At 41.4% G+C, this 20,995-nt stretch overlaps 2 protein-coding genes across 6 annotated transcripts in view; one reads left to right on the top strand and one right to left on the bottom strand.

Moving 5' to 3' along the window:
- PLA2G7 (phospholipase A2 group VII) overlaps positions 1–4,999 on the top strand; it is a 34,400-nt gene extending 29,401 nt beyond the window's left edge. For all 4 annotated transcript variants that reach the window (XM_082663199.1, XM_082663198.1, XM_082663197.1 and 1 more), the window contains 2 exons: positions 3,919–4,067; positions 4,505–4,999. In XM_082663199.1, the coding sequence (XP_082519325.1) occupies positions 3,919–4,067; positions 4,505–4,647 (292 nt within the window). In that variant the 3' untranslated portion in view covers positions 4,648–4,999. The remainder of the gene's footprint in view (positions 1–3,918; positions 4,068–4,504) is intronic.
- A 3,044-nt stretch (positions 5,000–8,043) lies between these two features.
- Positions 8,044–20,364, bottom strand: TDRD6 (tudor domain containing 6; the record flags this gene model as incomplete). 2 transcript variants are annotated; one of them, XM_082663571.1, is made up of 4 exons in its annotated part: positions 8,044–8,136; positions 11,137–11,226; positions 12,498–12,622; positions 14,289–20,364. In XM_082663571.1, the coding sequence occupies 4 exons, from the start codon at positions 20,362–20,364 to the stop codon at positions 8,107–8,109; spliced, it is 6,321 nt and encodes a 2,106-aa protein (XP_082519697.1). The 2 variants fall into 2 exon arrangements, with proteins under 2 accessions (XP_082519697.1, XP_082519698.1); XM_082663572.1 differs by lacking the exon at positions 11,137–11,226 and having other exon boundaries at positions 8,107–8,136.
- Positions 20,365–20,995: the final 631 nt, after the last annotated feature.

Genomic DNA, 20,995 nt, shown 5'->3' on the forward strand with positions numbered 1-20,995 from the left:
GGAAAAAATCTGTAAAAAATACAAACACATGGAGGCTAAACAATACACTACTTAATAACCAAGAGATCACTGAAGAAATCAAAGAGGAAATAAAAAAATACCTAGAAACAAATGACAGTGAAAACACGATGACCCAAAACCTATGGAATGCAGCAAAAGCAGTTCTAAGAGGGAAGTTTACAGCAATACAATCCTACCTTAAGAAACAAGAAACATCTCAAATAAACAACCTAACATTACACCTAAAGCAATTAGAGAAAGAACAAAAAAAAACCCAAAGTTAGCAGAAGGAAAGAAATCATAAAGATCAGATCAGAAATAAATGATAAAGAAACGAAGGGAACTATAGCAGAGACCAATAAAACTAAAACCTACTTATTTGAGAAGATAAACAAAATTGATAAACCATTAGCCAGTCTCATCAAGAAAAAAAGGGAGAAGACTCAAATCAATAGAATTTGAAATGAAAAAGGAGAAGTAACAACTGACACTGCAGAATCACAAAGGATCATGAGAGATTACTACAAGCAACTAGATGCCAATAAAATGGACAACCTGGAAGAAATGGAGAAATTCTTAGAAATGCAAAACCTTCCAAGACTGAACCAGGAAGAAATAGAAAATATGAACAGACCAATCACAAGCACTGAAACTGAAACTGTGATTAAAAATCTTCCAACAAACAAAAGCCCAGGACCAGATGGCTTCACAGGCGAATTCTATCAAACATTTAGAGAAGAGCGAACACCGATCTTTCTCAAACTCTTCCAAAATATAGAGAGGGAGGAACACTCCCAAACTCATTCTACGAGGCCACCATCACCCTGATACCAAAACCAAAGATGTCACAAAGAAAGAAAACTACAGGCCAATATCACTGATGAACATAGATGCAAAAATCCTCAACAAAATACTGGCAAATAGAATCCAATAGCACATTAAAAGGATCATACACCATGATCAAGTGGGGTTTATCCCAGGAATGCAAGAATTCTTCAATATATGCAAATCAATCAACGTGATACACCATATTAACAAATTGAGGGAGAAAAACCATATGATCATCTCAATAGATGCAGAGAAAGCTTTTGACAAAATTCAACACTGATTTATGATAAAAACCCTCCAGAAAGTAGGCATAGAGGGAACTTACCTCAACATAATAAAGGCCATATATGACAAACCCACAGCCAACATCGTCCTCAATGGTGAAAAAGTAAAACCAATCCCACTAAGATCAGGAACAAGAAAAGGTCGCCCACTCTCACCACTAGTATTCAACATAGTTTTGGAAGTTTTAGCCACAGCAATCAGAGAAGAAAAAGAAATAAAAGGAATCCAAATCAGAAAAGAAGAAGTAAAGCTGTCACTGTTTGCAGGTGACATGATACTATACATAGAGAATCCTAAAGATGCTACCAGAAAACTACTAGAGCTAATCAATGAATTGGGTAAAGTAGCAGGATACCAAATTCATGCACAGAAATCTCTTGCATTCCTATACACTAATGATGAAAAATCTGAAAGTGAAATTAAGAAAACACTCCCATTTACCATTGCAACAAAAAGAATAAAATATCTAAGAATAAACCTACCTAAGGAGACAAAAGACCAGTATGCAGAAAATTATAAGACACTGATGAAAGAAATTAAAGATGATACAAATAGATGGAGAGATATACCATGTTCTTGGATCGGAAGAATCAACACTGTGAAAATGACTATACTACCCAAAGCAATCTACAGATTCAATGCAATCGCTATCAAACTACCACTGGCATTTTTCACAGAACTAGAACAAAAAATCTCACAATGTGTATGGAAACACAATAGACCCCAAATAGCCAAAGCAATCTTGAGAAAGAAAAACAGAGCTGGAGGAATCAGGCTTCCTGACTTCAGACTATACTACAAATCTACAGTAATCAAGACAGTATGGTACTGGCACACAAACAGAAATATAGATCAACGGAACAGGATAGAAAGCCCAGAGATAAACCCACACACATATGGTCACCTTATCTTTGATAAAGGAGGCAAGAACTCAAAATGGATTAAAGACCTAAATGTAAAGCCACACAGTATTAAACTCTGAGAGGAAAACATAGGCAGAACACTCCATGACATAAATCACAGCAAGATCCTTTTTGACCCACCTCCTAGAGAAATGGAAATAAAAACAAAAATAAACAAATGGGACCTAATGAAACTTAAAAGCTTTTGCACAGCAAAGGGAACCATAAACCAGACGAAAAGACAACCCTCAGAATGGGAGAAAATATTTGCAAATGAAGCAACTGACAAAGGATTAATCTCCAAAATTTACAAGCAGCTCATGCAGCTCAGTATCAAAAAAACAATCAACCCAATTCAAAAATGGGCAGCAGACCTAAATAGACATTTCTCCAAAGAAGATATACAGATTGCCAGCAAACACAGGAAAGAATGCTCAACATCATTAGTCATTAGAGAAATGCAAATCAAAACTACAATGAGATATCATCTCACACCTGTCAGAATGGCCATCATCAAAAAATCTACAAACAATAAATGCTGGAGAGGGTGTGGAGAAAAGGGAACCCTTTTGCACTGTTGATGGGAATGTAAATTGATACAGCCACTATGGAGAACAGTATGGATGTTCCTTAAAAAACTACAAATAGAACTACCATACGACCCAGCAATCCCACTACTGGGCATATACCCTGAGAAAACCATAATTCAAAAAGAGTCATGTACCACAATGTCCATTGCAGCTCTGTTTACAATAGCCAGGACATGGAAGCCACCTAAGTGCCCATCAACAGATGAATGGATAAAGAAGATGTGGCACATATATATATACAATGGAATATTACTCAGCCTTAAAAAGAAACGAAATTGAGTTATTTGTAGTGAGGTGGATGGACCTAAAGTATGTCATACAGAGTGAAGTAAGTCAGAAAGAGAAAAACAAATACCGTATGCTAACACATATATATGGAATCTAAGAAAAAAAAAAAAGATCATGAAGAACCTAGGGGCAAGACGGGAATTAAATATGCAGACCTACTAGAGAATGGACTTGAGGATATGGGGAGGGGGAAGGGTAAGCTGGGACGAAGTGAGAGAGTGGCATGGACATATATACACTACCAAATGTAAAATAGATAGCTAGTGGGAAGCAGCCGCATAGCACAGGGAGATCAGCTCGGTGCTTTGTGACCACCTAGAGGGGTGGGATAGGGAGGGTGGGAGGGAGGGAGATGCAAGAGGGAAGAGATATGGGAACATATGTATATATATAACTGATTCACTTTGTTATAAAGCAGAAACTAACACACCATTGTAAAGCAATTATACTCCAATAAAGATGTTAAAAAAAAATGGCCATTCTATTTGATGTTAGGCTGTTGGTGGATTTCAAGTCCATCAATAAGGGATATTTATGAGGTGCTTACAGTTTAAATAATACAAGGCAAAATTTTGTTTGTCTATCTTTTAACCTACTTAATCCAAGGCTTAAATGCAAAGTGTTTTTGCCCAACAGCAAATAGGTATCCAGTTAAGTGTGGTGGTAAGGGGGCAGGATTCTGGCTCTGAGTTCAGGGACCCTCAACATATAAAGCATTCCACCTACTCAAATTGAAAGTAATCATGTCCTCTACAAAGCTGGAATCATCTCTTCTAAAACCAAGATGCCAAGCAAGACAGCAATCTTTGCCTTATTGATCTAGACGGGAGGAAGAATATATACTCTAGCACCCCTAAATGAACATCTTTGTGACCCTCAAGTACATCTAAGGAGATCAAATCTACAAATTTTGTTTCCTTGGTTTTCGTAAATAGGCCAACCAGGCCAGCATCTTTCCTGCACGGTAACTACAGAAATAATTTTGTCCAACAAAGTGATTTGTAAATGTCTCCTTTCTCTTTCAGGGGTTCAGTCCATCAGAATTTTGTTGACTTCACGTTTGCAACTGGCAAAATAATTGGCTACATATTCACACTGCAAGGAGAAATAGATTCAAACGTAGCCATGAGTCTTAGCAACAAAGCTTCGTTAGCATTCTTGCAAAAGCATTTAGGTAAGAAAGGGATCTTCTTTCCTGACATAAACCAGATGATTCTCAGGAAAAAACTGTTTATCTTAACTGTGCATGAGTCCCATTTTGACTGTTCCCAGTTGGTTTACGATGGAACACTGCAGTCAGTCCATTTGAAAACAATTTAATTTTGCTGCTTTGCATACTACGCGTCATAGGCAGCAAGCCTACCTGTTAGAGCTAATAGTCTTTCTGTGAAGGCTGGGGCGGATTTCCATGCAGAGGATTCGGACAGCATAGTGCCTCAATTCCATGTCTCGTTCTGATGTTGCAGCCACACAGAGCTCACACAGAGCACCTTGCCTCCATAATGGTGACGCAATGTGGGTCGTCTGTGAGGCTAGGGTGCCACCTAGAGGCACTGAACTGTTTAACACTTTCCAAAGTTGAATATGTTTAGTGACATTTGTATTTTACAGGACTTCAGAAAGATTTTGATCAGTGGGATTCTTTAATTGAAGGGGAAGATGACAATCTTATTCCAGGAACCAACATTGACACAACCAACCACCACGCCACCCTGCAGAACTCTACAGGAATAGAGAAGCCAAATTCAGATTAAAAGAGCTTTTTAAAAAGTCTTGTTTAAAAACTGTCTAAAAGTGTGTGTGTGTATGATTTTAATGTATTTTCTCAAATAACTCATATTTGAAAATGTAGGCTGTACCACAATAGTGATTGAAGCTTGGATTAAGATTTTTTTCCTTTAAATGTAAAGAAAGACTGCTACATATAAAAATCATACCAGCCTAAATTTTAGTTTTACTAAAGTGATCCTTTCTCGGTGTCACAATAAAAAACTGATTTTACATTACTTTAATGGACAAGTATATTAAAACAGGCATCATGCCATTGAAAATGTGTTACAATGACCTAACACTCCCTAAAAACATAATAAAAACAGATTTTCTTGCCTCTTTTTTTTCTATTATAAGCAGTAGAATTGAGTTTTAGCAACATGGTCTTCTGCGTGGGACTTGGTAGCGCTTCTTTGACCTTGGGTCATCGTAAGAGAAATCAGGCCAAGCGGATAATAAAGCCATTGCTTTACTGTGGGATGGGTGCGACTGCACAATTTCAACATAATGACTAAACGGGGAATGGATGGGGGTAAGAATATTGGTGACAAAGCAAAGGCAGCAGATTAAAGCAAGTTGGTAATCTGTTTGCATTTACTTTAATGGTTTACCTCTGAGGCACTCTATTTACTAAAGAAAGGTGCATAAGACAGGCCCACGATTCCAGCCATCACACATTAAATCACTGATTCACCCGAAGGCTGCGACAGATAAGAAAGGACATAATTTTAACTGCTTCATTTTCCACTAGTTTTATTGATATTTAATGAATTTTTAAATTTTATATGTAGTAGTGGGAGGGGAAAAGCACAATAAATGGAGGTAAAAAGATAGCTGAGGGCTTCCCTGGTGGCGCAGTGGTTGAGAGTCCGCCTGCCGATGCAGGGGACACGGGTTCGTGCCCAGGTCCGGGAAGATCCCACATGCCGCGGAGCAGCTAGGCCCGTGAGCCATGGCCGCTGAGCCTGTGCGTCCAGAGCCTGTGCTCCGCAACGGGAGAGGCCACAACAGTGAGAGGCCCGCGTACCGGAAAAAAAAAAAAAAAAAAAAAAAAAAGGTAGCTGAAAGATTTGTGCACTTATGTTTCTGGGAGTCACAGAAAATGTGTTTTGTTTCCCAAGGGGTATAAACATTTCTGCCACTCATCAGTTAAGTATATTTTTGTCTAAGAATGGTCTTGTTCCTATGAATTCTCCATAATTAAGTTTAATTATAGCCTGTGTGAACAAGGATAATCAGTACTTAGTAAGCAAGCCTGGTTAACTACTCTATCCCTATTCCTTTTGCCCAGTTAATAAGTAACTGTGTTTTCTGATTTGGCACTCAGGCCTATCTTAATGTTTTAATGTGCAAAAACACCCATTTTGAGAAATATGATTTCTCCTCTAACTGTTCAGATTAAACATTTTTAAATAGAGAGTTAAACTGCTTAGCATGAAACTGATGGCTTTCCATAATCCGACCCTAATGCATCTTCTCTGACCCTTTCTCCCAGTAATTAACTCACAACTATATCTCCTACATGAATGAGCCAAATGTGTCTAATCATCATCCCAGGAACAAGGAATATACTCATCTACCTCAAATTACATTTAATGCAGAACACTCTTCTTTTCATTTATTGAAATTATACCCAACTTTTAAGGTTCTTAATTCTCACTATTCCCATCAGGCTTCAGGGTCTCATAATGTTTCATATACATACATCTTTTCCCCCATTCACATGTAGCAAACCTCCTTACTCATTTTAGAAATGGATAACCATTCCAATTGCACTGATGTCCCATTCACTAGCACCTCTTTAAAATCCTTTGTTGGTGGCACATGCTGATGCTGAAAGGAGAAAATAACTGCTGAAAGGATCCAGTGAGTTAAAGTTTAAAAAATACAACCTACCGGGCTTCCCTGGTGGCGCAGTGGTTGAGAGTCCGCCTGCCGATGCAGGGGACGCGGGTTCGTGCCCCGGTCCGGGAAGATCCCACATGCCGCAGAGCGGCTGGGCCCGTGAGCCATAGCCACTGAGCCTGTGCGTCCGGAGCCTGCGCGTCCGGAGCCTGTGCTCCGCAACGGGAGAGGCCACAACAGTGAGAGACCCGCGTACCGCAAAATTAAAAAAATAAAAAATAAAAATACAACCTACCACAGTGCATACTGAGTATCTTTTGAGGGAAAGAAGGAAATATTTATCAAATGCCTACTCCTTTTCTGGCACTTTACATAAATTATTTCTAATCTTAAAACCACTGCAAGAAAGGTTTTATTAACCCCATTTTACAGATGAGGAAGGTCAAGGCTCAACAATGTTATAATAACCTACCCAGGTCACATATCTAGTAAGCAGCATATAGCTAAGATCTGTTTCCTAAAGCTAGGACCTATACTTTGCATACTACCACTTATGCAAAACCAGGTTTCAAAAGCATGGGCTTTGAAGTTAGATGGGTCTAGGTATGGTCAAGCCTCCAAGATTTGCTAGCTCTTTGACATTAGGCAAATTATTTATCTTCTCTAAAAAGCTTCAATTGTCTCACCTATAAAATGTGGATAACATTAATATGCACCTCAGAATCAAGAATTAAATGAGAAAATGCATTTAAAGTACCAACTGAGTGATTAACACATAAAAGCTAACATTTTTATATTTTTATAAATATTATATTATTTATAATATATTATTATTTTATTATATATAATATATATTAATATATAATATATATTTTAAAATATATTTTATATATTTATATATAATATATTATATATTTTATTTATAATATATTTATTGTTATAATATATTAATATATTATTTATAATATAAAATATTATATTGTTTTTATTTATTATTTATAATATTACTATGTTTCCCCCAATTGTAGAATGGTGGTTCGTTCCACGACTACAGATATTCCAGAACCACAGATATTTCCTTTTTAATGAAATGACATCACTATACTTTTAAGGACAAACGTTATTCAAATCTTGTGTCATATTAGTATACTTCTAAATTCAAACAGAATATTAGTCAAAACTAGACAGAAAGGCAAAGCTTCAGAAAAAAAAAAATTTTGAAGGACTTACTGCTAACAAAGCCACCCTCCCAAGTAGCATCATATAATATGCTTGTCATAAACCTATAATTTTCTATTTTAAACACTATATTCAGAAGAAACCCAAATAGTTTTTTTTTGCAGTGTGAGCTACTAGAAAGATAACACATTTAAAGGGAGAGGAAAGATCCCAGCTCCGTATATGCAGAAATAGCACTATGAATACACCACACAGGCAGCCTGAGATCTGTTTTGTTTTTGACACATATCAAGCTTTTTGGAAACAACAACTTCTTCTGATTACATGCCCTCAATTTTCTGAAATATTCTGTTGGTCTGGGCGAGGTAGCACTTGTTTAAGAGCAGCTTCTGACTGACTGGCCGCGTTTATGGACGCAGTTAAATCTCTATCATCTCCAGACCTCTTTTCTGAAACAAGAAGAGAAAAACCTCAAGTTGAGAAAGAAACATAAAAATAAGAAATTTTGTGTGTGTGTGTGTGGCGGAGGGCCATGCTGCAGCATGCAGGACCTTAGTTCCCCCGGGCAGGATCGAACCCGTGCCCCCTGCAGTGGAAGCGCCGCGTCCTAACCCCTGGACCGCCAGGGAAGTCCCAAGAAAATTCTTTACATGGGTGCTACCGTGACAAAATTAATGTCCTCTAAAAATGGGGAGAGGGAAGAGATGAGCATTCTAATTACTACAGGGAATTATTCCGACTGACGTGATTTTTAAAAATATTTTGGTTCTCACCTTGTACCTATTATCATATAAAACTTCTTGAAAAAGGTTATGAAATTGGTATATTTTATATTTTTCTAGGATGATATTTGGCAAGGCTGATAACCAATTAGTTCTTTGTTCTCTTTCATTAGTGCGTATATTTCACATAATACTAAAGTCACCAAAAGCTGATTTCATTCTCCATGTGCCTCAGTGTGCTACTTACAAACAAGATCATGCAATAACCAGGAACATCCAAAAAACAGAATCATCACATACACTAAAAATCTCAAAAGAAATTCCAAGAGATTATTTAACAAAGATCATTTGAACATCTGAGCTAACACTGAAAAACTCCTTTAAAATATGAATTTATCATACACCTTCAAGATTAATTCAATCAACAAATTCCCTGTATTTCAAGAAATCTTCTTCTTGTTTACTTTTCATCATTTTTAGCTGAAGTGGTTTTTATTTTCCTGCTGCTAACATCCATGGAAATGGATGAACCATTTTTACTTGAGGGATTCAGGGTAATCGTACCTTAAAGACTTGGCCATTCTGGTTGGTAAAAGTATTTTGTTTTAAAAACACAAGTTACCTTTGACCACAGTATCATCCAATGATAGGCAGTAAAGATCTTTTCCCACTGTCTGGAATACAGCCTAACAAAAGAAACCTTTGGATGACTACCACCTCTTTATTGTAAATACAAAATAATTAAAATCAGAAAGGGGACCATAGATACACCAGAAAAATGGTGAACAACAAAAAGTAATCCTATTAAGACTATGCCAATTTGATTTTATAATGAAGAATAACGTCAAGTATATTTTCTATTCTTCAAATACCCATTTATCTGGAATATCTCCACTGTAGCATTCCATGCAAGGACTAAAGTGTCCTTTTCCAATTTTCAGCTTTCAAGAGGTGAAGAAGGTCAATAATTTTTTTATAGTGAACAAATTCACTATATGTCCAACAAGAGGAGAAATGGTTTAATGAATCATTGTCTAGTAATGTCATGTAATATTATGCAGCTATGGCCTTCTGGTTGCAGCCAAGATGGAGTAAGCTGACTTACACTGATTACCATGGAAAATTCTGGAAATACAAAAAGCAACTACCTGAGGCTTCTGAAAAGTAAATGGGATCAGAAATATAGAAGGACTGTAGTAAAAACTTGAATAACGACCCAAAACGGGTGAGTTTCACACCAAATCACAGCTGCCACGCTGGGGTGGGCAGCAAAACTGAGCGAAATCCCCTCTTTCTAGCCAGTGGAGTGGGGAAAGAGGCCCCGAATACTAAAGGGTGGGGCGTGGGGGGGGAAACCCCTTCACTGTTTTACTTTTTCTGCACAGCAGTCACAGTGCAGGCACCTACAAATCTGAGAGAAGACGCTGGCCAGTGGATTGAGGAAAACAGCCCTTTGTTATCTGAAGAGTCTAGAGGCAGGGGGTGGGGTGTGGGGGTTTTTTCTCTGCTTCACACCAGAGGCAGGCCTGTCAAACAGAGCTGCCTGGTCAGCACGCGGGGAAACACTGGGAGAAGCATGCTTTCTGGCCAGAGGACCAGGAAACGGGGCCCCTGGGGGCTGAATAAGAGAGGACCCTTGGAGCCTCAAAGTATGGAGGAAATCTCAGAGAGGACAGGAATTGGAAAATTTGAACCCCTAATATTATATGTGAACCTAAGGTCATCCCAAACGATGCAAATGCAGAACAGAATAAAGAAAAGAAAAGCATAGCTAACTCTTTAACCCCTGAGTGACTGTATAAACCTCTGCCCAAGTTCTAGACTAACCCCTCTGTGGCTTATGCCCTGGGCAGACCCAAACATTATAGCAAAGACGTTGAAGACTAAACTGACACTGGAACCACCAAACACAGAGAGAGAGAGAGAGAGAACTTGTGGTATGAACCTAATCAGGTTGACCACCTGCTAAAACAAAAACTTTAACATTTTCCAGAAGATTTTAACAGCCTCCAAAGTCTTACAACATCATATTCAAAACATTCAGAATATAATCCAAAATTACTCAACATATACAACGAACGAGGAAAGGCTAATCATTTCTTAAGACAATCAGTAGATGAAAACCCTGCCATGACGAGATACTGGAACTACCAGATACAGATTTTGTAGCAAGAAGTTCAACAAACTGCAAATAGGATAAACTCAAATGTCTAGACGTATCATAACAGCATGGGAGATTGCCTACCATATAATCTTAAATGAAGAACACAGAATATAAAACTGAATGTACAATGAAATAACCATGTTCAAAATATGTAGATGATATATTTATATTCCATATAAACAGAAAGATTATTAAAGAAAACCAAACTGATCAGTCCGTTTGCCTTTGGAAGGATGTATTACAGGTGATTGATACTTCCTCTTTTTAACTTTGTCATATTCCCAGATTTTCTGCATCAAACGTATTTCATAAAGGTCACAAATGCCAAACAATTTTCCTTTTTTTAAATCCCAAAATGAAAATCAGTGAGTAAAACATTAATAAGAGATACTGGGCATAAAATCTAGAAACATTGCATTATTGCTATTTTCCACTGTTGTTATTACAATAGTAGTATTTTTTCCTCTATTATTCCTAAACACAAGGGCTTTGGAAATAGTTCCAGTCACCTTTCAAAATGAAAGAGAACACTCTCATTAATTACTATTTACATAAACCCATACCTCACATGGACTCCTATCCAATTTGGGTATACCATTCCAGACATTCTCAGGGTTCACTATCTCCTCCATACCATTTGAAAGGTTCAAAACCTACAGGAGAAAAACAATAGTAAAAACTGGTCATTCCAAAAGCTGTGACTGATGTATGTACCACAGCAACCATTTTTAAAAGGAAATACTTGAAAAGGTAATTAAATTTTATTAAACATCAATATTACATTTCAACTCAATGGTACTTCAGTTCAAAAAATGTACATTGAGTATCTGTGCCTAGAGATCAAAGGCATAAAATTTAGATCTCAAGAAGTTCAAAATTTGGTGGAGGAACAGACCACTAAGCAGACAGTTACAGTACGGTGTAGGAAGTACAGACTCCTGCAACAGGAGGTATAGGAATACAACACAGGTATAAAGCTTTTGTTGGCGGGGGACAGAGAGGAGTGAAGAGATGGAGAGATTTAGAAAATAATGCTAGTGAATGCTTCCTGGAAGAGGCAATGGCTAATCTTTTAAAGATAAGTGGAAATTATCCAGTTTGGGAAGGGGACAGAATACAGGCAAATAGGACTGCATTATTAACTATATCAAAGAAGCCAAACACAAGAGTATATATAAGAGAAATCAAGCAGTATGGTGTTCATCTAATATAAGATACAAAACCCAAAGGAGTAAGACCTAAGGCTGGAGAAGTACATGGACACTCAACCCCAGAGAACCTCCTGTGGCACGTTAATGACTTTTCCAGACTTGAGGGTCTCAAATTTTCATGGTGCAAGAGTATACGTTACTCGTCCTTCCCCTGGAAATCCTCAATCAGACAGCCAGGGCAAGATCCAGGAATCCATCAATACATTTAAGAAATGTGCCAGGTGATTCTGATTAAGGTGGTTTTCAGACCACAGGAAAAACACAATCTACTGGAGGTTTCCAAGAGGTTTTCCAGAAGCGAATGATGGAGTCAGATTTGCATCTGACAAACTTCACACTGGCAGTGTGGAGAATCAACTGAATAAAGACTAGAAGTAAACCAATAGAAGGTTATTAGAGGCATCTAGCTGTGAAATGAGAGACTTAATCAAGACAGTGGCATTAGGGATAAAAAGTTTTAACAAAGAGATAAGAAGTGGAAAGTGCAGAACTCAGTGACTGACAGATAGGATTTCGGGAGTAAGGGAGATGAAAGAGCCCTGGATGCTTACATAGGAACTTTTTAAATGATTTTTGCACTGCATCAAATTATCACGGGGAATGAGCAGGTAAATAATCTATTCAATTGGATTTTCTAGTCTGATAAAGTTTGGTAACATTTCCTTAACAATCTGCAAGTCCATTTTGAGACAAATTACTTCAGTTTTACATACCCTCGTGCCTTCTTCAGCTAATTCCAAAATCTCACATTTAGACCACGTGTTTCTTAGACTTGACCACACAACACATTTGGATCCCACAGTAAATCCTCTCAGAGTGTAGGTGTTCTCTGGTTGAGCTGCCAAATTGAATAGAGCAAGACTCAATGCATACCTCTTAATTCCTTAAAGATATGCAAGCAAAGCATTTCCCCAACATGCATTTACTATTCTTGTATCATCAATATCACATACGGTACGACATGTTCTAAGCCTCCCTCCCTCGATTTTATTTTTAAATTCTTCCAGTGGTCCTTCCCCGTATAATTCCTTACCGCTCTCCTCAAAAAACACGACCATGATGTGCTGTTTTTTTAAGGATGTGAATCTGATTTCTAACGTTGAGAGTTACTACTTAAAGCTGGCTATTATAGCCACATGGAATGTGGTCTGTGGTTACAACAGCCATTTCTACAGCAAAGCAGCATGGTACATACAAGTGAGCAGACACTTTTATCACAAAGCTGTTACTTATTATTAAAATGTGACAATGAGGACTAAAAATCCAGGCTGGTATTTAAATAAATTACTGTACATCCACAGGATGGCATACTACAGAACTAAAATATTTTTGAAAGCATATTTAAGGGATTAAAACGCAGGATTCAACACTGTATGACAGTATGACCTCTAGTTAGTTTTTTAAACTGTATGTGAGTAGACACACACAGAAAGGGTGAGAAACGTCAGGAAGGAAGTATATACACCATCATAGCATTCACAGTGGCCATTTCTTGGTGCTGGGATTATGATGATTTTCATTCTCCTTAGTCTATTGTTTTCTCTATTTTGTACAATGGCTCAAATCTAATATAAAAATTGACACTTAAAAAGTTTAACATTGATTATTTTTTAAAAAAACCTAAAAGATAGCTATTTTGTGTAACTTTCAAGTCTCGTTAAGTAGCCAAGAAAATAGCAGCAAAAATAATTTATAAAAAAGTTAATGACAATTAATGTTCTCCAATATTTACTCATGGCTGTAAACTTGCTTGCTTAATACAGGCTCCCTAACTCCATTTTTTTAAGGGCTTCTAAACGAATGGCAAGGTATATGATGAAGCAAAACAGTTAATTCTTAAAACTGTGTTGGGGCTTCCCTGGTGGCGTAGTGGTTGGGAGTCCGCCTACCGATGCAGGGGACGTGGGTTCGTGCCCCGGTCCGGGAGGATCCCACATGCCGCGGAGCGGCTGGGCCCGTGAGCCATGGCCGCTGAGCCTGCGCGTCCGGAGCCTGTGCTCCGCAACGGGAGAGGCCACAGCAGTGAGAGGCCCGCGTACCGCAAAAAAACACTGTGCTGAAATGATCCCTACTGTAAATTCATGCCTACGTTATTATGCTTGGCAAAGGAACACTATATTTTTCAAAACTTACCAAAAAACATAACCTCTTGATTTTAGAGATGATTTGTTTATATTTTAAATGTGATTACTTTTTGGAGACACAGACTTGAAGCATTCTATTTTTAAAAGCAAAATTAATAATTCAGCATTTCACCCAGCATATAAAGAATTATTTTACGTTGATTTTACTACTTAATTACCCACGTTTAAAATACCCTTCGTAAAATCCAAATCTGATTCTCTTCTCAGGTTTTAATCTTCCCTCCCCCAAATTAATATTTTAAAAATTCAAATAAGAATTATTCTCTTTTCTTTAAAACAAATAAGTACTTTTCACTTAGTTAAGTAAAAGCGAATGGGAAACAACAACAACAACAACAACAACAAAAAAAACGCACATACCCGAGACATGATCTGGTAAAGCGTGATTGTGTTTCCTTCCGGGTTCTTCTTCAGAAAACACAGAGTTCAACGATGACACGGCATCTCTAAACAGAGATGTGTGTTCTGTACATTCTTCTTTATAGATATTCATTTCAATCTGCATCTTGGCATAGCAGGTCTTTCCCTGCTGGCACAGCCTATGCTCCTCATCAAAGCATTCCGCACAACTGGACCTTCTTGCGTCCTCAGCACACAGGGACTCTTGGGCTTTCCGACTAACTCTTAAAGACAATGGGTTTATTTTGTCCTCTAGACACAGCTGGGCTGTAGGTAATTCTAGTTCAGGTTGTTTCTCGGCTTCACAGTTGAGGGGCAGTAGCCCTGCCAATGGTGGCAGGTTGGCCGCTGGGTCACAGCCTTGGGGAAGAGGCACAGACAGAGGCACCAGGCCCAGCTCTTCTTTCCCCTCCTCTGCAACTAAGGAATGCTGCAATTCAATGAATTCCAGCTCCAGGAATTCTCTGGACTCATCATCAGGAGAAAGCTCTACCTCGAGGGAATTCAGTTCCAGGGCCTCCTTTGTTTCGGTGGCATGTGGTAACAATGCGCTAAATCCTGTAATTAGGTACTTATCATCAAACTTTGCTTTGTCACCCAGATGGCACTCGACTTTACCTTCCAGCATCTCAGTGCCACTTTCATCTTTGCCTGGGTTTTCAAAAGTTTCAAAAATGTTATCAGTTTCGGGGACAAAGAATTTACCTGGTTTGGTTTCAATGATGTTTAAGTCTTTGTCAATTCTTTCCAAGAGCTTACCTGTCTGTGATTTGACACAGAGTGCTTTCTCTTGTCCAGCTTTGCTACTTGGTTTCTGAAGTCCAACATCTGGATTGGGGGACCCAAGAGCTCCCTTTATGCCGACGCCATTGTTTTCATAGGGCAGGTCACTGTCACTCACACCAATCTTAGAATATTTCTTCATTTTCTCACTAATACTTTCGCCTTTGCTTTTCAAGTCAACGATGGCTAAAAGGATATCACAAACATCCCTTTTGATTTCTAATACTGTTATCTCCAACATATCTTCTGTTACTATTTCATAAAAGTAGTCATTTCCCTCTTGAGGGCATGCACCTTCTGAAATATTAAATCCTGACAGGCAACATGGAAAGGCTTGCATGGGAACTGCCAACAGTTCAGAAGGGATGTTCCAGAGGGCTTTGGGGTCCACACAGTCTTCAACGTTTCCAAAGTCCACAAGCCTGACGGACACAAGAGAATCTTCACAAATATTGGTGACAAGTGCCCTGTAATAATGCCCGTCTTCTCTGTATCTCACTATGCAAGGATCTCCCATATGAGGGCAGGAGATGCAGCTTCCCCAAGCTGTCACCTGCTCTCCAGCAGTTTGTACTTCCACTTCTAAATACTGAAGTTTCTCTGTGTCCGCAAACTGACACCAAAAATATTCAGGTCCATCGATCACTGTGGCATAAGCTTGTATCATCTTCATCTTTGGATTATACCAGTTAAGAAATACAGAAGTGTCTACGCCTGTTCTGTTGACAGACTTTGAACAGGCACCTTTAACTATTTGGGTAGAAAGTCCTATTTGAGATTTTTCACTGAAAGCGTATCTGCTCATCATATCTTCTGCTATGATCCCATGTTCATCAGCAAGAATAACTTCCCATTTGTCTTGAAACTGAACAAATTCGCATCTTAGTTGCGCCTCCTCTGTCCTTCGGGAAAAGTAATTCATCATTTCCTTATGGTTTAAAATCTTAGGAGCCCCAAGTCCCCTTAAGGAACAGTGAATGCACAGTCTGGGTGATAGTGCATTAACAAGGTCAAGTTTGCCTACTGTGTTGGTGTGAACCACAGAAACATTGCCATAATCTATAAACTGCACAGAGAGAAGGTCATTGGGTTGATGTTCCTTGACCACAGCACGATACCATAAATTGTCTTCTGGGAAAACAGCACATATTATATCTCCTCTTTGCAAAGGTGGACCTGCATAATATTCAGGCCTTGTTCTAACAGTGTTTAACCTCTCTGAAAGACGATCAATTTCAGCCTCATCTTCTGTTAGTTGAACATAAAAGTCTGAAAGGTCATTTATATGAGAAACATACACAGTTGTTTTAAAGCCAGGCATTATAGTCTTCTGAGGGAACTCAGAAAATTTTAGAGGCAAACCTTTGTTACATGAATCTCCTATTTTTCTCTCTGGAAGAGCGGCTTCTAGTTTTGTGGCTTTCAAAGGGGGCTCAGCCGAACTTACTAATTTCTTTTCTACTGGTAATGGAGACACTTGATTATTTTTATTTGCCACAGAGTCCGGATACTGAGTGACTAAGTTTGTCTTCATTGAACTGCATGAAAATTTGATTTCCTTACATGCTGAGCTGATCTGAGGTTTGTATGATTCTCCTAAGATCACCAAACTGTCTGATTTGTTCTCTATTGATTTACTTAAATACTGTGTAGGTGACAACTTCACAGCTTCCTTTTTTGCTTCAAGAGTTTCAGGTGTAGAGAGGAGTGATTCACTTTCTTTTTTTCTTGTCCCGCCTTTGGAACCTAGGAGTCCTAACTTCTCATTAATATTAGCATTAATTTGAATGCTGTTGTCATATAGTTCTATAATCAGTCTTCCATCTGGATCTTTTGCTACAACCAAAGCCTTCAATGACTTCTCTGAAATAGTCTCCTGAAACCGCGTTGTGACTTCTTCTGGTATATGATCAGGAATATCAGATAATGAACATTTAATGGCTTGCATGGGCAGAAGTAAGATGTCATATGCATCGCTAGGTATTGGAAGCAGATCATCATTTGTTACCACATAACTATTCCCAAAATCAACAAAAAAGACTTTATTTGGTTCTTTTTCTATGATTATCCCCCTATACCAGTTTCCGTCGGTATACCTGGCAAGGCACAATGTGCTGGGGACCAAGGGAGATGTTTTTAAATTCAGCAAAACTTTACTTAATTGTGTAATATGATATGACAACTGTTCTAAAATATTTGCATTTCTTCCCAGCTGGCAATAAAATGTCCAAGGGTCATCGACATGTGTTATATACACTGATTCTTCACTTCCAATTTTCATACCATGTGTAGAATAGTAGTAAGAATGGAGCTGAACAGAGGACACCAGAGGCTTCTGAAGTTTTACTGGTCTTGCAAGTCTCTGTTCTACCAAAAAATGGCATGCACTCTGGAAAGGTGTTAGCAAATCCACAACATTAAACAGTTCTTCAACGTGAATGGAAGCCAAAGCAAATATTGTGCATTTTAATTCTACATTGTCTTCCCATGCCTTGTGCACAAATTCACTAAAAGCCTGGATTGCCTTTTCATCCCAAACAAAAGGATTGTGACCCGTTGGTTGAATTAAATTATAAAGGCTGCACCTAAACGCTTGAACCTTAACCTTGAGAAACTCTTCACTAATTGAATAAATATTCTTCACAGATACCGTTTCTTTGTCTCCATAATCTACAAATATGACGTTGACATGCTCTGAAGATTGTGCCCCAGTAATCAGAGCTCTGGACCATTTTCCATTTGCTGTTCGTTTTGCCAAACAAGCAGGGGTGGTTCCCTGGTAGGGAGTAGCTGTATTCTTGCAATGGTCCTGAATACTACACATTAGCGCTTTAAAGCCTTCTATGTTCCTGGTCAGCTGGCACCAGAAATAGCCAGGGTTTTCAACATGAGACACTTTGACTTCTACTGTACTTCCAACTTCTAGCTCCTCTTTACAAGAAGAGCCTGGCTTAATGTCCAAGAAATTCTGTACAAGAGGAGAGTAAACAGACACTCTTTTCTCTTTGTCCTGTACAACTAGTCCAGTTGAAACGTTTGTCACAACTGTTGTGTCATTCACAGTTTCTGGAACAGCTGTAGTTTCACCCTCTCTCTTGACTTTGTGTTCTACTTCCTTCTTGGCAGAAGATATTTTGTTATTGTCTGCAGTAAAATGGTTTGAAACATGCCCTGGAGAGTGGGCACTTTTGCAAATATTTTCCTTTGTTTCAAATTCCTGATACTTGGCAAATCCGGCCTGCGCAATTACCTTACTAATGTTTTCTTCCCCTGTTCTTGATTCATCGAGAATCTCAATAACATACTGACTATCCTGCTTATCAAGGACATGGATAACTAATTCTTTGTGCAGCACAGTCTTTTTAAAAAAGGAAATTGCCTCCTGGCTCCAATTTTTTCCCAAAGGCCAAATATCAGCCAGGGTGCACCTCAGGGCCAGTATTGGTAGCCGCCTAAACTGAGGGAGCAGCATTCTCACATCATACCGGTCCATATTTTCTGAATTGCCCCGGTCAACGAAGAATACATCCACACTCTTGTCGTCTAATCGAGTGACCATAGCCCGATAATAGCCACTTTCTTTCCATTTCACACAGCAAAGGTCATCGGCTTCAGGTTTCAAAATAACACCATCCAGCTTACTGGCAGAGGCATAGAAACTGCACATTCTCCTCATTAATTTGCTGAAGGTGCCATTGTGTTTCCTCAACCTAATCCAAAACTCAGAAGGATTTTTCACAAACTCCACCTGGGCATCATAGAAGGCGTTCATCTTTAACCTGATAGACCTCAAGGCTGGGAGTGAAATCTCTTCATCCACTTCTTCAGCAGGAGACTGAGACTGAAAAGCTGTTTCTGGTTCCTCCTCCCCGCCCCCCTCCTCCTCCTCCTCTATTCCCTGGCTCTGAAGCAATCGGTCAGCCAAGCAACAGGACTGTACTCCGAACACACAGTTAAGATTAATCCCATCTTCTCCATACAGGGTGACGTAATACACATGCTCAAAGGAAGAGTAAAATTCAATCTTTGCGTTCACTGCCTGGCCCAGAAACAGTGCCTTCAGGTCACCGACCTGTGACCGAGACCAGCCTCTGCCACCATCCCAGAGTCCGTACAAAGCGCAAGGGTATGTCACCACGGGTATTCGAAAATATTCGGGCAGCAAGTAGCGAAGGCTATTACAACTCACTAACTCCTTCCTTCCATAGTCCACATGAAGTACCTGGGCACAGCGCTGGGGCCGGAAAGTCTCAAGCAAGAGCGCTCTGTACCAATGTCCATCCAACCCGCAGGATGCGCACGGAGAGCCCGGCTTGTCTGGGCTCTCCTCCCTCTCCTCCCAGGTGGCACTGGTATAGTTCTCATCCCCTGTCCCGGGGGAACCCCTATATATCTGGGCCATGCTCTCGGAGAGGCGGTGGACCTCCTGCGAGAAGCTGCGGAGCCGGCAGTGAATGCGGTGGGGATGGCACACCTGGGTGACCACCATGGGCTCCGTCACGCCCAGCTGCAGCTGGGGGTAGAAGTAATCCAGGCCAGCCTGCTCCTGCTTGGGCGGGATTCGCGGGACGACCGGGGCCCCGGGGCCCAGGACAGCCGCGGTGGCCGAGAGGTAGCGCTTGAGCAGGGAGCGGAAAAGGCCGTCGGGCACCTGCCGGGCCAGGCCGAGCTCCTGCATCTGCTGGCTCAGCTCGGGCACCTCCAGGAGGACCAGACGGTGGAGCAGCAGCACGTCCAGGACCCGTCCGTGCATCTCCTTGCCCTGCAGGTTGCTAAGGAAGTCCACGGCGCTGGCAGCCCAGTGCTGGGGCTCGGCCCCGCCCACGCCGCCGCTGCCGCCCGCAGGCACCAGGCCAGCCAGCACGCAGCCCAGCACCTCCGACGGCAGGTGGAAGAACTCGCTGCGCCCAGGCGCCAGCGAGCCCGCGCCGACCGTGATGGTGCGACCCTCGTCCAGCAGGAAGACGCGGCTCTCCTGCGCCTGCCGGCTGACTACGCGGCCGCGGTGCCACAGCAGACCTGCCTGCACCAGGCACAGCTCGCCCGGCGAGGCCGAGGTGCCGCCCAGCGCCCATGGGCCGTGCGCGGCCGCCGCCGCTTCCTGGATCTCCCGGCTCAGCCTCACGTACTCGTCCCGCCTTTCGCCCACCAGCCCCCAGAGCTGCACGGGGATCACCGCAGGCTGCACGTCCACGAAGGACACCCGTAGCACCAGCGAGGCCCCCGGCGTCGGCAGCCCCGGCGTCGAGCACATCTCTGCCGCGCCGCCCGACCCGCGAAGCCCCCGCGCCGCTGGAAGGAGAGCCCCGCAGACTCGGGCTCGCAGGACACACGGACTGGGAAGGACACCAAGCCGGGCGACCCCGCCGCAACGCCGCCTCCGGGCCTCCCGGACTCGCGCTGACTGGTAAGACCCTGCGGCCCGACCAACCGCCCACGGTTGCGCCCCCGCGCAGGCATTTGTAGCGCGAGGTGGCCCGGCTTCTGGCCGCGGGCGGCGGGCGGACCTGCTTACCTGTGCTGGGGGGCGCAGAAGGGGCCTCGAGGGCCGAGACGTGGCGGGATCCGGACGCCACCTGCCTCTTCTCAGAGCGCCTTCGACTCTGGAGCACGCAGGGAGTCGGCCGGGCCTGGGGCGGCGGCGAGGCCCAGACCACGCAGGGACCTCCTTTTCGGCCGCCCGGCTGAGACCGACGAAGCCCGGCGAGCCCGGCGCGGTGCTAGCCATTGAAGAACCGGGGAGGAGAAACGGAGGCGCCCACCGCACGTTCTGGGTGTTGGGCCGGAATTCTCGGAGGCCCGGCGCTCTCCCGCTGCGGGCCGCGCGGTGGCGCTTGCGCCCCCGGGGCAGGGCGTTGGCTGTGTGCTCTCAGCGTTGTGGCCTC

Source organism: Grampus griseus (genome assembly GCF_964374135.1).
Source record: "Grampus griseus genome assembly, chromosome: 10".
Lineage (NCBI taxonomy): Eukaryota > Metazoa > Chordata > Mammalia > Artiodactyla > Delphinidae > Grampus > Grampus griseus.